Here is a 19,032-nt window from a genome sequence, read left to right on the forward strand (position 1 = left end):
AATGCGTAAGAAGGATCCGATTGGTGTATTAGTTACTTGCTCGAGTGTAGTGGAATGGTGACGTTTGCTCCGAGGGAGAGTCCAACAAGCCTAGCCCACTTGCAGGCAAGGCTTTGGCGCATGCGCAGTGAATGTTACACCCCCCCATCCCATGTGTTCAACCTGAGCTCAACGAGAGTGTCATTGAAAATAAGATTAAGTAGACGCACGTCCCCGCATTTGTGTCAGGTCCAAGCTGAGGAAACATGGCAGGTCTCATCAGAAGAATTATTACTACCACCAAGGCACCAGCTGCAATTGGCCCATACAGGTAACACATGAATTATATTTCTCCGCACAATGAATGCAGTAAAGTTATACTGTTTCTAGCATGCACATTTTTTTTTATAAAGTCATCCAAAACAAACGTGCAGCATATGTGTTACCTGTATCACACCGACAGGCGGCTTGCACCTGAGGAAGGGATACTTGTGTGCCCCGAAACGTTGTGCACCGCCATGTCTTGTATATACGCAGTGAATGGCCCCCCGGGAGCCTTGGCACTAGATGTGATACAGGCGGTCCTCGGTTATCCAATGGAATCCGTTCTGGAAGTAGCGTTGGATAGTGAAACAGTTGTAAAGTGAGTCCCATGTTAATCAGTGGCGGTGAGCGTTGGATAACGCATTCCGGCGTCGGTAAATGGCCCTTAGGGTTGCATTGTAAAGCGTTGGATATTCCATTCGTTGTAAAGTGAAACGTTGGATAACGAGGACAACCTGTGCGTTTGGCATAACTTGTTTGTGATACAGTGTACCTGTGGCAGTTAAATGGGTATCCTGTATGTAAGAAGACCACATCACCCCATCAAACGATTGCAGGACCCATTGGATATGGAGGGAGTTCCGGGCAAGTGCAATCTTTTCTGGACTTTGATTAAAAAAAAATTAACTGCACAACACAGCTAATGCTATTTCCCCTCCAGCTAAGCCCAGCATTTAACTTTGTAGGTGGAACTCTTCCTGACTTAGTCCATGATCTGCTCCATATGTGCTCCTTTTAACAATGTTTAAGACCAGTCAATTATATTATCTTGTACATTTATATTATTATTTTTATAGGCGCATAAGTCGCAATTGTCTGTCCATATGTCACGCTTTCTCTCCCCCCTCCCCAGGCATGTTATACAATTATTAATGAGTACACTAGGAAAATGGTTGGATATTTTGGTATTTCTGAAACTGAGAACCTCAAACTGTTTTTTAGTCAGTGAGCTGTGTTTATTCCATCGGCATCACCTAGAAGTCTTCTACACATGTAGCAGACGTTATTGCACAATAATGTGTGTTAAGGAGAGAACATACTCAATACTATTGTTTTAAATGGTGCACATGTAAGCACGGCACATGTAAGCACTGCTCTGCTCTCTCCCTCCCGGCGGGCGCACACTTACCGCCCCTTCCCCCCCCCTACCACCTCCGGCCCTGGGCAGGCAACCACGGGGACCAGGGCAGAAGGGGGGACACCGCACCAGCAACTGGAGCGGGGGGAGCGGAGAGAAAAGAGCGGCCACCACTGCTCCGTTTCCGCCCCCCCCCCCTGCGGGCGCACACTCTCCCCCCGGGGGTGTGCGGGAGGATGGCGCGTTGGTAATGGGGAGTGAGGAAGAGGGTGGTAGGGGGAGAGCGCGAAGGAGAGAGGGTGTGTGTGTGTGTGTGTGTGGTGGTGGTTTGAGCGGGAGGATGGCGGCGCGGGGGGGAAGGAGGAGACAGTGAGGGAGGCTGCGGAGTGGAGAAGCTTTGACTGTGGGTCCCTGTGCGGTCCTGCAAGTCACCAAATGGACAGTGAGGCCAACAGGTGCACGCTGTGTGAGGGTGGTGTGACTGTCACACCCTGTGTTGGCATGACCGTGACGTCAGCCCACCCCGCAAGCCAATGAGCTGTGGCTGTCCGCCGGCCAATCACAGGGGGCACAAATACACACACATTATTTCAGTCTTATATATAGATTGCACTTTACACTCATTGTATATATTTGCATATTTAGCACTATACCTCACGTCCCCCACATACCCCACCTCCTCAGTTACAGGTTGTTGCTCCAGAGGTTTTAATATTACATGGATTTTTTTTTTTTCTATGATGAAAAGTTATGTTTTATATTAGTGGAGGTTGAGTGCATCTCATAGGGATTTTTTTTTTTGCTATTTCATATAACACATCATGTTTACTATAAACAAATCCTATTGTGATGTCATCTTTACTGGTCATAATGAAGTAGTGACAGCGTAGGATCGATAATCATAGGGCTGGGTGACTCCTTGTGTCGATAAGTATCAAAGGTTACAGCCACTGTTTGGAACACAGATACTGTACAGGATTTGCAGGCAGACATTTTCCACTTGATCATGTCTTTGACGTTAAGACGTATTCTCTATACGTCCAAGGCACCTGTGGGAGAGGACATTTACAAGTATGAATCTTTTAATTGAATTTTACCTTGCTGGAATCCCAGATGAAATAGAGAAGGTTACATACTTGCGCTCATCAATACCTACATTGTGTAATGTGCATGTTGTGTTCCAGAGACTTGTATAGTGGAACTTCACTGTACTGTATGTCATGCTCTTTGGACACTGGATAGTTATTGACTGAGTGAGATCATTATTATGTTTTGAAACTTTACATATAATTTGCTTACACTATCTTTACAAAAGGAACTAACCAGCGTTTGCGATGTGTGTATTGGTGAGTGAATTAACCCCTTCGCTACCCAAGGGGCCTTCAATGCATTTCTTTTCAAAGCATGTCATTTAAAGGTTTATTGTGCAAAATACGGTGGAAGTTGTGTTTCGTTCTTCTCCGTTTTGCTGCTAAGGACTTCTGAATACTAACTACAACAGCATTCATATTGCCTCAGCTGGGTCAATAACTATTTTGACAACTGTGTACTTTAAGGGACTTTCAGTAACAAAGTGTTACAAGTCCTGTGAGGTAGACTAAGGCCCTTTGTGCAAATCAGTGTTAAAAAAATCAGCTTAAAAAAATGTGTGGTAACATGGCCGAACCCCCACTTACCTATCCTATAAGACCTTTGAACCGGGGCATTCCTAAAGGACAATACTTGAGACTTAGGAGAATATGTTCAACAGAACAATCTTTCCTTACCCAGGCAAAAGAACTTAAACAAAGATTCATGAATCGAGGTTATAGAGAGAGTGACCTGGAGGTTGCATTTGAATATGCATTAAACACAAATAGGAAAGAACTTCAATTAAAGAATAGAAACCGCATTAACAACAAGAATAAAGGTGGAGTTTATACTCGAAAAGATGCAACAGACCAGTTACCACTCTTTATAACAACATATTCGAAACAGGCGGAACAAATCAGGTCTATTCTACTAAAACATTGGGCTATTTTAAAACTAGATAAAGATCTCGAAACCTACACAAAATCTAACCCTAGAATAGTTTTCAAAAAAGCTAAAACTATTGGGAATTTTGTATCCCCCAGCCTTTATTGTTCTACAAAGATTAATAAGAATAAAGTGCCCAAAGGATTCCACAAATGTGGTAATTGCAGATCATGTAAATATGCCACACCACTTAAGTCAATTAGGAATGTTCACACAAACCAAATTTATCATATTGAAACATTTTTGACATGTAATACCAATTTTGTGGTATACCTACTGAGATGTGGTTGTGGGAGCGGATACATAGGCCGAACCATTAGGCCCTTAAAAGTTCGAATAAATGAACACATTAGAAGTATAAAAAATTGCGATGATAGATTTCCAGTCGCACGCCACTTCACCAGCTGTCCCCTTGGAACACTTACCTCCTTTACCTATAGCGCTATAGAACACATATATGCCAATATTAGGGGGGGAGATAGGGAAGCTTTACTTAACCGCAGAGAGATGCACTGGATGTATGCCCTTAGGACACTAGCACCCAAGGGCATGAACCAGGATTGGGAACTTAAACATTTTTTGAACTAAGTTAACATGATATATTTTTTCCCTCTATTGTTATTTTTATTTAGTTTCATATTTACTAATAAATTTGTTGTTATGACTACTGGTATATATATAAAGAATAGAATTGTCCTTTCCCCCTCCCCCCACCCGTCCCCCTCCCCTTCTCCCTTCCCCCTCCCCCCTTCCTTCTTCCCTCACCACCCCCCTCCCTTGTTTATCCTTTTTCAATTATTTTGATTTCTTTCACCAACATATTTAATATATGATCTATCTATGATTATTAAGTGGACAGGCTAATGTTTATCCGTTGCCAAATTTATACCTTCATATTATGGACATATGAAAATTATTGTTATTTATTTATTTAATTAATTTGACCAATATCCCATATGCCCTCATTATGCATTTATTTATTTGTCATATACCATGTCATGTTTTTCTTGTTTTGTCATACCTGCGTTTGCTCACTAAACACATGGGTACTAGACTATAAGCATATATCATGAATTTACCCGATGTTTACTATGATTTATGTATTACCACTATGGAGATATCTTATTTCACACTATGTCTCCTTCAATCATCATCCATAATAGGAACCAATTCGCGAATTTATAAATATATGTGTTAATTGTTTGTTTAGTTTTAACATTATCTGTTTGTTTACATTTTTGTCCGTCCTCGCAGTCAAATGGGAAGCCTCTGATTGGGAGCTGGATTCACCAATAGCATTGAACTTTGATTTTCGCGCCAAAATCGCGCGACATCAGTGAGTTTTGTGGACGGGGAATCCCCTTTATAACTGCGAGCATGTGAGACGCGATTGTACTCTTTGACTAAGGGCGCTTTAGCCTGAAACGCGTCAGAGTGTGTTTGCCTTTCCCCCTCTACACCATGTTTCAATAAATATTCGTTTTTAACTCATATTTTTGGTACTGGTCCCCTCCTTCTGCTGTGCACCGCTGCAATCTTTGGATTCTCTACTTTGCCTATACAACACTGCGCAATGCACGCACCAATGGAGAAGTGGCTGTGCAAGTGAGTATTGTTTCTTCCCTTGTCTACCAAGGGGAGTTGTTGACCAGGAACAGTGCTGCAGGTAAGATCAACGAAGTCCGGTGAAGCAATATCAGGATTGTTTGATACTTATATCTATATTTGTCTTCAACCCACATGGACATTACATGTTATTTTACTCTTACTGCTATCAAGTGCACTGGATCCAATACCACAGACAGCTTTATTTCACCTCTCCTCCAACTGGCTATATTTGATACTGTTTGCCTTTTTATGTATCCACCTTGCTGAAGCACTACTATTTGGATTTTTATCCTGTTTTTCCTATGTCTAAAAAGGACCAGCTTTCAAATGTCAAGTTGAATGTGTAGAATGAAACCATTTCTGTGAATTATTAGACCGCATTGTATTTGACTCCTGCTACTGCTTATCTGCACGAAGTCTGTGTATGTGAAAAAGACAAGCCACTTGAAATTCCATTTTTTTGGGAAGCACTTGCTGATGGCATTACAATTACTAACTACAGTATGTTTCTCAAAGACCTTTGTCCTTTGAACTTCCAGTCTCTAAATAAGTTACAAAAATGCAGGGGGGGTTGTCCTAAGTTGTCCAATCAAAGAAGCCATGCAATTCTTGCCCCCTTGCTGGTTACATCCTAGAATGTCACATTGCTCTCAGCTGTTCTATTGTGTCACTAACAAGTGTATTGTATCTTGGTATACCTGTTAGATTAGTCGTTCCAACACATATCCTGACAATACAAATGCAAACAGATTAGCGGCGGTTGGGGGTAGAGAAGCACATGAGGCATTGATCACACGTATACTTTTTAGCTTTGTTTAACGTGTATCAGAAACATTTGAAGTCGACATACACACAACATATATTGCCAAAACAAGGCATTTTTATGACAAGCAACCTGAAGAAGTAGATTGGGTGTAATGTCAATGACTTTGAAGCATGTGAACTTTGTTCAAATCTTAGGGCTGTTATATACTGTGTGCGGCCGTGCGCACGCGCTTGCCTATGCAAAGGCGCGTGCACGTGCCGCACATGTTTTGTGTGTGTGTGTTTTCAAATAAATAAATCCTTTAATACTTTTTTTAATAACATTGTACACACACACACACTTACTTTCATTTCAGCGGCAGTAGCGGCGCAAAAATCATTATTTTTCTCATCTTCCCCCCCTGTCGGCCGGTTCCACTCTCCCTGCCATGTGTGCGCGCGCGGCGCCATTATAGAAAGGCTGACCCAACTAAAACTGCCGCGCACACGACGCAGCAAGCGCAGGCACTATGGAACGGGCCTTAGGGTCAGTTTTTCTTGTGACCTTGGAAAAGTCACTTTATCTCCCTGTGCCTCAGGCACACAAATTAGAGTGTAAGCTCTATGAGCCGGGACTCATTGTGCCTGCAATAGTCTATGTACAGCACTATATATAATCCACTCTTACCGTGCACCCCACAACTAGAACAGTCTACCGGAGACTCTCACTGCCGCCACCAGTCTAAGTTCTTTCAAAACTAAAGCTGTCTCACATTAATCTGGTCTGTAACTGTTACATACGCCTATAATATATATTATCTCTAACTGTACATGCTATGTCTTGTATATAATGTACTAGCTGAGAGACCCGGCGTTGCCCGGGATGTAATGTGCGCGCGTCAGTCGGTGGGTGTGCGCGCGCGTCAGTCGGTGGGTGTGCGCACGCGTCAGTGGGTGTGCGCGCGCGTCAGTGGGTGGGTGTGAGCGCGCGTCAGTGGGTGGGTGTGCGCGTGGGTCAGTGGGTGGGTGTGCGCGTGGGTCAGTGGGTGGGTGTGCGCGTGCGTCAGTGGGTGGGTGTGCGCGCGCATCAGTCGGTGGGTGTGCGCGCGCGTCAGTGGGTGTGTGTGTGCGTCAGTGGGTGGGTGTGTGCGTCAGTGGGGGTGTGTGCGTCAGTCGGTGGGTGTGCGCGCGCGCGTCAGTCGGGTGCGTGGGTGGGTGACTTACCTTGACCGGGTGGTGGTTCGTGGCGGCAGACGGTTCCCCTCCTGGCACTGATATCCCCGTGGCATCTGGCTGGGGCAGGAGGTGGGTTGGGGAAGTTGGCGGGGGGGCAAGAGTGGCAGGCTGGGCACTTCATGGCTCCCAAATGTGTGCAGGGGCAAGAAATGGCGGCGCGCAGGAGACACGCGGCCGCCCCAGCGCGAGCTTACTCTCCCCCGGCGTTACCCACCCCAAACACACCACCACAGCCCTCCTGCTGTGCTGGAGGCTAGACCGCGTGGGGAACCTGCGCACCCGGCCCCCGATTACGGCCGGAGCCCCCACCCCAACCGGCAGCCAACAGTAGCCGGACGACTGGGGGAGAAGGCAGCACCGCCGCACGGGAGACACGCGGGAGACACGCGCTCCCGGCCGAGCACACCGACCATCTGCTGTGATGGAGGCGGGACTGCGCGGGCAACGCGCGCCCCCCATCCGTCGAGCGGGAGGGGATCAAGCGGCCGCACCAACGGCTCCCAGGCATCATAAGCGCACGGTGATCGAACCCCCTCTCCCCCCCCCCCCGTGCCGGCATCAAGCGCGCAGGCCCAACCGGACAACGGGACTCCGGGTAAGTTCGGGCACAGGGAGAGGGAAAGTTGGGGGGGGTTTGGAAGTTGAGGTGCGGTCCAGCTGACGGGGGAGAGTGAGGGGCACCGGGAGGGGATTGTGTGTGTGTGTGTGTGTGTGTCCCTGTGTGTCCTTTGACCCGTCACTCCGCCTCAGGCCAATGAGAGGTGTGCGGGGGCGGGCCAAGGGACCAATGAGATTTCCCCTAGGGACACCGGACATCCAGACAGGCATACAGTGCTTTCAATTATATAGTATAAGATAACCCTTTTCACTTAATGTAACTATGTATTTTTAACCATGTATTTGTCATTATAACTCTGCCCAGGAAATACTTGAAAACAAGAGGTAATTCTCAGTGTATTACTTCCTGGTAAAATATTTGTTAAATAAATATACAATGTCAGCGCGGTATAAGAAATAGTAATATATCTATATCATTAATAAAAACAACCAAGAAAGTTTGTATACCATGTTTGGTTAAGTATTCTTGTGATTTACCTAGGTACTGTATGTATATAAATAAATAAAAATATATATCAAATGCCAGCAAGCTGCACAGCACTTACCAAAATAGACATCGAAGTACAGTGATTTTATAACATGATCGGAAAAGAAATCTCAGCCCCAGAGACAACATCTTCCTAGAGTATTCCAAAGCATTACTAATATCTGAGAAAAGGTTTCCCAGAGTCACTAGTTTTCAACCTCCTATCATCCAGGGGATTAAATAGAACGTCACAAATGTTCCAAAAAATGTAGTTATATACTTGCAGCACTTTTTTTTTATTGGATTTTTAAACAAAATTAGAAATCATTTCAAATGAACGTTCAAACTATAATATTGTAAAGATATGCAAATTATGGAGTATACATACAGTACATATTTTGTTTTTGTATTTAGGTATGCTGAGGTTCCATGGAGTCAAGAATATTTGTAAAACGCTTTCCGTTTCTTAAAAGGTTAAATCTTTGCTGAAAGCAATCATCATCTCGTTGTCTTTGACAATTGCTGCGCGTTATGCAGGGCCCATGTTAGGTCCCAGATGTTGAGACGTGACAGTACAATGTTGCTGTGACGGAAAATACTGATAAAGGAACACATTTCTTATACTGTGTGTTTTTTAACCCTGTCCCTAATCCTCACCATACAAAGTACAGGAAAGATAACATGCTGTACCCGGGAGTATGTTTCCATTCCTTCCACAGGTCACCAAACCTGCTTTGTTCACCTATTATGTCACACAGCGGTTACGGGTACACATTGGGTGGATTGTTTTTTTTTATTTGCTGCTATGTGCTTTCTGTTTTTTTTAGCCAAGCTGTGGTGGTAGATAAAACCATGTATGTGTCTGGGCAACTGGGAATGGATCCAGTAAGCGGACAGCTTGTGGCTGGTGGGATTAAGAATGAGGCGACGCAGGTAAATAAATAAAACCTTATTCACGCTGCATAAAACAATACTGACTTCTTTCATTAAATATTTTTTTCATGTGGAAACCATTGAACAAACAACTAATAATAATAAGAAAAAAAAGATAAAAATCAACAAAGAAAAAAAGAGGTGACAAACATGAGAATTGTGACTTAGAGCAAAACATTAGCACTGCTTAAGCATGTTTGTGTCATGGAGCCTGAGTGCAGGACTCCTTTGTCTTCCCACCAAAAAGCTCCTAAATCTAGGAGATATTCACATCCTACATGCAGCTTCTTGGGGAAACTTAAATTGGCCTCAGACAAGGGAACTAGTTGCGAATCGTTCATTAAGTGATCCATGAGGTTTTGCTTCCTCAGGCACATCACAGACCTGTCCTCTTCCATCTTCTTTTTCCAATGGTGGTTTACATTGGAGCGTTAAGGAGAAGGTTGTATGGTTCCAGAAGTCATACGCAGAGGGATTAGTGAGCTGCAGACTGATACTGCCAATTTGATAAATGACATCAGAGGCCCAATATGTCTACCTTCTAACCCAGGAGGAGAAAGTACGGGTGTCACAACCATGTTATTTTAGAATTAATTTTGTATAGCTCCTACAGAGTAGGACCAGGAGGTCTAAGCATATTTTAAACATAATAATTTGTAAACTTCTGAAGTTTGTTCTCCTAATGACGGCTTTATGCTTCAAAGAGTATAAACTAGTTCCTATAGTATCAACGGACACATTGAGGACATTTCATTTTTATTACAGGTCTGTGAGAGCTTAATTGTGCTTCCTACATAAACAGTAAAATATTAGCTGCAGTAAAACGAAACTTTTTTTTTTTTTTCCAGGCTTTAGTGAACATGGGTGAAATCCTGAAAGTAGCAGGATGTAGTTATAGTAATGGTAAGTTTAGTGCACGTTTTTACTTAACCAAAGCTGCTAAATATCTAGTAAGTGCCAGGTGACTGACATGAGTTCATTAGAACAGTCATGTAGACCAATAAGAGTCTCATCGTCCTTAGCATATTTGCTGGAGTTTGTTCCCGCTTGTTACATACAGTATGTAGTTATATAGCACCCACGGCTCTATTCTGCACTTTACAAGAGAGAGACTACAATAATACAAGACAATAAGTGCAACAAACAAGATCAGACAATCGGAAAGAGAAAACCATGCCACAGAGAGCTTACAATCTACTTGATATGTTGGGAGATTTACAGCAGGTGAGGGAATAAGTGCAGTTGATGGCAGTGCTTGGCCACAATGGTTGGTAGGAGTGACTGTAGGTGAGACATTAGCCATGAAACCAGGCTATTGGGATGTTTTAATTTAAGAGGCGAGTGTCACGTGTGGCACACCTACGAGCACGTGACCTGCATATGGGACAAGGGTTAATACACAGCTAACTAGCTGACCCAATTTCCAACTTCCGTAAAGGTCCCTCAAATGCGTACCATCTCCCCTCACTCTGTCCCAATATACCAGTTGTCACAGACAGCACACTTGTGAGCATGTGACTTTTATATACAGTATACAACCAGGGTTAATACACACGGCTACTCTAGCCAACTCACCTTTCTCCTGTGCAAGGTACTTTCAATGAGTTAATATTTACCCTTTACTTTGTTGCAATAATACCTGCTGCCACCACCCAAGAAATGTGCAAATTATGTATCTATTTCCCAGGTTCTACGGTCCCTGTTTTATTATTGAAAAAAGAACTATGCACTTAACAAACACATTTGTTGTATCAAAATGTGTCGGAAAATGTACTTTACTCTATACAAAGCGTGCAAACGGTTAATTCAGAGCCCAAACCATCACTTATTAAAGTTTAGTATGTATGTATGTCAGTCATAGGTCCTTTCCTGGAGTAGAAAATAATTCACATGTTCTGATCCCAAAACACACACCTGTTGAATTCTAACTCATAATTGAAAAATAGGGCTTTATATGCTAACTTCCCTTCATTGAGAACAACATACAGTAAGTCCACTCCTGTCTTAAATCAGCTACTTGGTTAATATTTACGACATGAAAGAAGTAGAAAAAAATAGCTTTTCTTGACGTTTAAAGTCTGACTCAATATATAAAAGGTCTCATAACTTTATTTCTCCAACACTTTAGACACGAGTCATATCAATAGGTTCAGGCAAGTTTTCTGGAAGTAACAATACTCATTTTGACCGACTTGCTCCTAATGTTTGAGCGACACATGGATATCTGTCCCTTGCCATCTCCTAAACGTTAAGGGGTTGACCTTATTGCACGTGTCTATTTGCAACAACTATAAATATCTAAATGTTATTCTTCAGAATAGATGTCATCCCATGATAACCTCATTTTTAATATAGCCCTCAAAAAGGGAAAATCAGCTTAGAAGCTTCCAACTCTGTAATAGGAGAAAACGACTCAAAAGTGGAATAAGGAGGTTTAGATAGAAGCAGAGAGGAGGTGGCAGGGACAGAAGGAATGGATAGCATCCACCTTGCCTTTTTAAAGTAGTTGGCAAAGGCTTCAGGGGAAGTTTGTGGAGGGAATCGAATACAGAGAAAAGACGGTATGGATTGGATTTGAGAGTGTTGAGTGAGGAAAAAGTCGTTTTTTGGCCTTCATGAGAGCAGAGCTAAAACAGGCTGATATTCTGCACTATAAATTTCTCCTCTCCCGAGTTTGAGATTTCCTCAGAGGAGCAAGTGTGAAGGAAGCGTGTATATGAATTTAACAAAGGCCGTGGGTTAGAGGGGACAGGTGTGACGGCGTTGAGAAGAGGCATATAGATCGAGAGAGATTTGGAGAGAGAGATTTGGAGATATTGAGTGAGAGAGAGATTAACATACAGGGTAGAAGTCAATGGAGCGAAAGTCTTGAGAGTAGTGAAGAGAACAGGTAGGAGGGAGTGAAAGGAATGAGTGGTGGTGAATGATAGGTGATGGTCATCAAAGGGGAGGGAGAGACAGAGATATCAGAATGGGAACAGTTTTTATTAAGTTTAGGGCTAAACAGCGATCCCAAAAGCACGTCTTTTGAATTCTGATTTCATAACTCCAGGGCAAGCCCTACATACTGTACCATTCTTCTCCCATTGAAAATCACATAAGCTCACCCCGGTCGTAAATCAGCTGCTAGGTTGACTGTTTTACGACCAGAAGAAAAAATAACTCCTAAAAAGACGTTTAATTTCCTGCCTCAATATATAAACACACTCGGAACTTAATTTCTCTAATACTTACACACATGAGTCATATCAATAGATTCGGGCAATTTTATGACGGATGTAACGAGTCATTTTTGACCATCTTGCTCCTAAATTTGTAAACAAAAGGAAAGGGGAGGGGTAATTCCCACTTGTGATGCTAACCATAACCTGTCAGGCGTGCTCCTACCGAAAAGCAATTGGAGAAGGTACAGGAAAAACGGCGGTGCATCTGCTGTTGCTGTAGATGAATTGGAACTGCAAACTGCAAAGAACTAGGTGCAAACATGTATTTGGGGCATAATAAAAACAGCCAAAAGGACACTCTAACGCGTTTCACGTGGTAGCCCACGCTTTATCAAAGAGAAAATATCACAAAATGATCGCATACTTAAATACCCACAATTCCCTGTTCTATCCTATGACGCTACGTTGCTAGGGCCAATCGGAAGCTTGGGAGGCGTCACACTCCTCTAGCTGGCGTGAGGCACGTAAGCCTGAAACACAGCCAGCTGAACTTCACTGTGTAATTACCAGGGAGGTAATGTAACCTCCCATCTATGACGCGACAGCCTGTCCAGCCAATCACATGCCTGTTCGGACGGGGAGTCCTGAATGTAAACAAACAGCTACTAAAAATCTTTTACTCGGAGGAAAGGGAATGGTGGGTATATCAGTGAAAACATAGAACATACTGGGTCACCGCTATAATACATATTTCATTAGTTTATCTTGCAATGATTTACATTGCAATACTTAAAGAGACAATGACCCACATAATAACATGTAAGAGATTAAAACCACTATCAACACTATAGTGGAACAATTTATAAAAAACACACAAATAGCTGTACATTACCCTCACAATACACAAAAAGATATATACAGTTAAAAACCTGTTGTTATGTGGTATTGACCACACTTTTATATTGCCAAAATCATGCTAAATAATTCTTATTTGTTTGCAATAATTTTCAAAAGAACATTGTATCTTGACAGAACATAGTTGCATGGAGAGTATAATTGCAAGAAGAACAAGATGATTATGCAAATCAACCCTGGATTCAATGTAAATCAGAAATGTGACTTACTATAATATGGAAGTTATTGATCAGAATTTTACAATAAGGGTTATTAATAAGGAAGAAGCTTTCCTAGCCAAAGGTGTCATGTGACAGAATAAACAATTTTCTATTTGGTTAGATGGCCACACATCAATACATGAAAAATTAACCTCTCAGTATATAGGCATGTTTAAATCAAGAAATTGCACACTTATTTCAAACTTTTTACAAGAAATGTGAGCATATAGAAATGTTAAAACGAGGTGACAGATTTAAAGTTTTAAATAAACGAGAAATGTATTGGATGTTTCCGTTTAATACAAGGGCCCCCGAAGGACTCAATGTGGACTGGGAATTGCAACATTTCTTGTAAAAAGTTTGAAATAAGTGTGCAATTTATTTTACTTTATTGTATCATATAAAAATATGCATGATTTTTAACATTTTGGTGAAAAATGTGACCAGAAAACAATAAACCAGTTATACAACATGTGAAATCTGCCCCTCAAAACATTTCCTGGGCTGTTTACAAGAATATTATCATTACTGGGGCTTGAACTCTGTTGGCGTCAAATTCTCAAATGCCTTCAGCGTTGGAACTTACAAACCCTTAGCACTGAAAGGGTTACATATTAATTAACAATGTAAAAGCAATGTGTCTTTCTAATTTACATCTGCCTGTATTTTAGTTGTGAAAACAACGGTCTTACTTGCGGACATTAACGACTTCAATGATATGAACGAAGTTTACAAGCAGTGTAAGTACTTCTAATTGAATGTGAAGACTATATATTTCAACATTGTTTAAATTCTTTTGCAAGAAGCTGCGCTGTAACAGTTTAGTTTTTCACAAATTAGTAAACTTCTTCTAAACTACACCATGTTTTACAAATATCTTGGGTAAGACTAAAAAGACTTTCAAGGGGCGGCTTGAATTGCTCCAAAATCTTCTTCATGTGACTCTTGTGTGGTATTCTCATAACGGGAATCTCCACTCTCAAAACAACTTGTTTGTAAAGCATTTCTTTATGGTTTGCGGTTAAAACAAATCAACCATTTTAATATTTAAACACTATGTGTGTTCTGTGGCTCTTTGAAACATTGAGTATTATGTTCTGCAAACAATTATACTTGTTAAGGATACATATCCTTATGCATATGCATTTCATTTTTCATTACTAAAAAAGAAAAAAAAATCTTGTTATTTGTTTTCTGTTTTAATGTATAGAAAATAAAGACATTGGGAAAAATAAAAATGCAATGTATACACATTTTACCTTCAGGTGAGCCAAACTCAAGCAGAACCAATAGCGACTAAATAGGCGAACGGCATCTCCTTGTGACATACATGAGACAATTACTACAGGCAAAGCTGTTTTGGGTGCCCCTAATATAGGGGACTCGATGAAACAAGGAGTAAAACAAAGTGTGCTAAAGGCAAAAATCCTTGTCAGGGAACAGCATAGCAAAAGCGAGAGCCAAGCACCCCAAACAAATGGAAGATGAAATTAATGCAAAAAGATCATTTAATGACTAAAGAGTCATGGTATCCAACGTTTCGGTGCAGTGCATCTCCATTATCCTTGATGACGGTGCACTGCACCGAAACGTTGGATACCATGACTCTTTAGTCATTAAATAATCTTTTTGCATTAATTTGACCTTACATTTGTTTGGGGTGCTTGGCTCTCACTTTTCCAATTACTACAGGAAATGCTTTTACTTAGAGATGCAAGATACTCAACAATCACATTAAGCTTTTTATTTTTCGAAAGATCTGGTGTAAATCGGCAAAAACCGAGTTAAAAATTGGTTTGTATTGAAAATACGGACAGCTAAGGATACAATCATAATTGTTTAATGTCAGTACTAAGAATGCATTTTTTTAAAATATGAAAATGTTTTACCTTCTGAATCAAGGGGTCTCCGTGGCTAAACCCCAGCACTCAACACTACAGGGACCCCGAAGTTCGTGAGAGATTTCATTGTGAAATACTCTCAAAAGGAGCAGTCCTGCCGGCTATGCCTTTTTTATTTATGTATTTCTTCAAATGGGTTTGAAGCAGGGGTTTCCGGAGCTGAACGGCGTTGGTTTCAGCTCCAGGGACCCCCTGCTTCCTGAGATACTTCCCTCTGTATTGGGTGCCCTGTCTAGGTTCACAATATGGTGGTTTAAAAGTCCCGTATCACACAGGTCAATAGGAAGACGTGACATCATCCCTTACTGTCCCCTACTGGCCCGTGTGTCCAGAGAGCGATACCGGCACCCCATACGGAGGTACGTATCTCTGGAAGCAGGGGATCCCACGGACCTGAACTCAATGCATTTCAGCTCTGAAGACTCCCTGCTTCAATCCCATTTAAAAAAAAAAAAGCATAGCCACCAGGACTGTTTTTTTTTTTTTTTTTTTAAAGATTTCTAGTCCGGGAGAAACAATGTGGCCACTGGGGTCAGCCTCACTCTGGCGGCCAAAAGAAAGCGGAGACATAATCGTGAGATGACTTTGCAGCTTCCTACTGGGTGAACCTGTGGCCATCTTTGTTTGTCCTTACATGTACTGGCAAGAGTTTAAAAAGAATGAAATCTCTGGGTATTTGGGAGTGGTGAATGTTGGGAGTTGTGGTACAGCTCCGGAGGACATCTTGGTTTGATGTTGGTGATAGGATGCGTTATCTTCTTCTATGTTGAATGTATTAGAGGCTTTATGTATTACAGGCGTCACATTGAATTTGCAGGCCCAGAACAACTAACAGTCTAATCTTGAGGCACAGGGAGATACCAGTATGTAGCATGTTGTAATGGACTGAAACGTGTTCTTGAATGATCTTGTTTTCAGTTTTCCAGAATAGTTTCCCAGCAAGAGCTGCATATCAGGTTGCTGCTTTGCCAAAAGTAAGTAGTAATTCTCTTAATATTTTAATAATGACGAAGTTATAATTTGTTGCCTTCTTGGTTTGTTTCTTAACAAAATGTTTTGTCACATATTGTACTTTTTGGGTGTTATAAATGACTATCTTCTCATTGTAATGGTGATTTAATCAGCACTAGCCAGGCATGTTTCAATTTGAAAGTAGCAAACCCGGCAAAATTAAACTTTGTTTTTTATATTATTTGAACCGATGGGTCATGCGTTGCTTAAGCACTCTACTTTCAGCCCTGGGGACCTCCTGGTTCCCCAAATAATTACCTTTTTTAATGCCATTGCACCTCCATGTTAAAGTTAATATCGCCGCTAGCATTTTCCAAAAGGAAGCTACAAACTTTGTGACGTCCTATTGGCCCACTGGTCCCACAAGATTTGGTGGCCATATTGTTTCCCCAGGTAGTAACTTTTATACCTGGTACATTCACTGGTAATTATCTAGGAAACCGGTGAGGTCCCCTGAAGTCTAAAGAAGTGCGCTCCTGCTCTTAAAAACAACCCCAATTCAAATTATGCATAAAAAATCAATTAAAAAAAAACCCCACATCTTCCAGGGATTGCTGCTTGTAATTGGTTTGAAATAGAAATGGCTGAAAAAACAGATGAAATTGTAGTTCCTTTTTTTTCATGGGTTTGTCTCCATGACCGGGAGTCATCCAAACGGGATTGCGGACGATTCAGGCATGGAATCGTGCTTTAATAACTCCTGGCTAATATATCTTTCATGGTAATATATAAACCAATAAATTGGTGACATTTCTACTGGAAACAGACCTTTTTTTTTCCAGTCCCCAGAGGCCTAATGTTAAGCCTCATGGAATGTCATATTATATCGTGGAATTACTATGGATCTACAGCATTAAAAATAAATGGTGGCAAGTAGTGTTTGTTGTTTTTTTTGGATTTTTAATTTTTTTTAATAAAGGCTACATCAATGAAACATGTTTAAAAATTGAGTACCACCTGGTAACTTTGAGTTATGTTACCAGTCAACAGGACAACCTTCCATATTCCAAGTTTGACAGTGATCGCCTTCCATTGCCGCCATGCCACACTTTTTGTAGTATTGATTTTAAATAATATGAAGATGAGTAATGAATACGCCTCTTTTTGAGCAGATGTACAGAGTTGTGCTCAAATTCCACTTCAATACATATTCATGCACGAGTCCTATAGAAAGGTTTAAAAAAAATGCAAATAGCAATGTACTGGAAATGAGCCTCTTTGCTAATCCATTTATTTTTAACGTCAATATTATCAAGTTAATCACATTTATGTTATAAACATACAGTAATATTTCACAAGAGTTAGCTGCCAATGATACCAGTGGTGGACAACATGTTGATGTAGAGCATTCTTTTACATGTATCATTGGCCAACTGTTCACTTGCATGGGTCGGCAGTGCCGCCGATCAGGTGTTTGGGTGTAAATTCCTTTGATGTATTAAACTTTTTCTAGCTACTGTATGATAGCTCAATTTTCTGCTGTTTTTACTTTTAATGTTTGCATATTTCCAAATAGGGAGGAAGAGTGGAGATTGAAGCTGTAGCTGTTCTTGGACCAATTACCGAAATGGCATCCCTATAAGAAGCATGACCTCGGAGCCTGCGAGGAAGCTCCCCCTCTGATCACTCCCCCCCACCTCCCCCCCCCCAACATATAAATAAACGCACGACAAAGGTCTGGAGGTTCAAGAGCCGCGGCTTTATTTACACAAATAATACTACACCTTGGTGAGTGCTACCCCTGCCAGCGTGCTCTCCCCTCGGGTAAAGGCCATTGGCACCCCAACCACGGCCCGCACGCCCACCAAGCCGGGTGCCGATGGCACACCACCACGGCCCGCACACCCACCAAGCCGGGCGTCCGATGGCACACCACCACGGCCCGCACGCCCACCAAGCCGGGCGCCCGATGGCACACCACCACGGCCTGCACACCCACCAAGCCGGGCGCCCGATGGCACACCACCACGGCCCGCACACCCACCAAGCCGGGCGGCCGATGGCACACCACCACGGCCCGCACACCCACCAAGCCGGGCGGCCGTGGCCCGGCTGTTAAGCGATACTGGGCTCAGGGAATCACGCACAAATGAGCCCTGCCCACTCGCTCCCCACCCGAAGGCTTTAGGGGTTATCTGCACCATAGAGTCCCCGCTGGCAAGGTGCACTCACCTCCCCCAGCCCAACAGCCGCCGCGACTAAGGCAACACCTGCCTTTAGAATGTCCACCTCAGGTATGTCAACATCAAAGTCTTTTATCCACATTCTGAAAGGGAAAAAAAAAAATACAGCATACACAATATAATTAAATTCTGTCACGTTTATCACACAAAGGGCCGGGTGGGAGTTCCTTCCTGCGCCTTACTGCCTTCCCGCTCCCTCCCCAGTTTAAATCCCCTAAGGCCCAACCCCCCCCCCCCCCGAGGCATGGTGGGAAGAAAAGGGGGAGGGGCGCGCGTGCAGAAGGGAGGGGAAGCAGTATCCGGCCGGCCGGGACAGGGAGGCAATGCGCTTCCTAGCGCTACAGGTGAGGGGACCCCGCAAGGGGTGGGGGTTAGGTGGGAAGAGGAGGGAGCCTGGCCCCAGCGGTCATGAGCCCCGTCGCTGAGGGGCTCCAAGCTGCCTTCTTACAACACACGGCCAATTGTGCCATAACCTATAAAACACGCACTATTTAAAAAATAAATAAAGCAATAAATAAAAGATTATAAAATATGATTCCAAGAGGTTTGATGGTTCCAGTATGACCTTTTTATAATGCCCTCTGCATTAATGGTATGTGCAGTACCTCACCAGTGAATGTGCTCTTGCATAAAATAAATGGTTTTTGATGCTTGAA

The 19,032-nt window shown here is 42.6% G+C and overlaps 1 protein-coding gene across 2 annotated transcripts; it reads left to right on the top strand.

The window, feature by feature from the left end:
- The first annotated feature begins 40 nt into the window (after positions 1 to 40).
- On the top strand, positions 41 to 19,032 carry LOC142480167 (2-iminobutanoate/2-iminopropanoate deaminase-like). 2 transcript variants are annotated; one of them, XM_075582656.1, is made up of 6 exons: positions 41 to 310; positions 8,897 to 9,002; positions 9,851 to 9,905; positions 13,953 to 14,021; positions 16,101 to 16,156; positions 17,710 to 19,032. In XM_075582656.1, the coding sequence occupies exons 1-6, from the start codon at positions 246 to 248 to the stop codon at positions 17,773 to 17,775; spliced, it is 417 nt and encodes a 138-aa protein (XP_075438771.1). In that variant the 5' UTR covers positions 41 to 245; the 3' UTR covers positions 17,776 to 19,032. The 2 variants fall into 2 exon arrangements, with proteins under 2 accessions (XP_075438771.1, XP_075438772.1); XM_075582657.1 differs by lacking the exon at positions 41 to 310 and adding an exon at positions 1,736 to 2,452.

The sequence above is a fragment of the Ascaphus truei genome, chromosome 2 (assembly GCF_040206685.1).
Source record: "Ascaphus truei isolate aAscTru1 chromosome 2, aAscTru1.hap1, whole genome shotgun sequence".
Classification (NCBI taxonomy): domain Eukaryota; kingdom Metazoa; phylum Chordata; class Amphibia; order Anura; family Ascaphidae; genus Ascaphus; species Ascaphus truei.

What these genes read in the sequence shown, in the direction of transcription:
- LOC142480167 (XM_075582656.1), top strand. Translation starts at nt 246, where the DNA reads ATGGCAGGTCTCATCAGAAGAATTATTACTACCACCAAGGCACCAGCT. An exon ending in GCTGCAATTGGCCCATACAG is followed by an intron (nt 311 to 8,896) that starts GTAACACATGAA and finishes TGTTTTTTTTAG; the next exon opens with CCAAGCTGTGGTGGTAGATA. An exon ending in AGGATGTAGTTATAGTAATG is followed by an intron (nt 9,906 to 13,952) that starts GTAAGTTTAGTG and finishes CCTGTATTTTAG; the next exon opens with TTGTGAAAACAACGGTCTTA.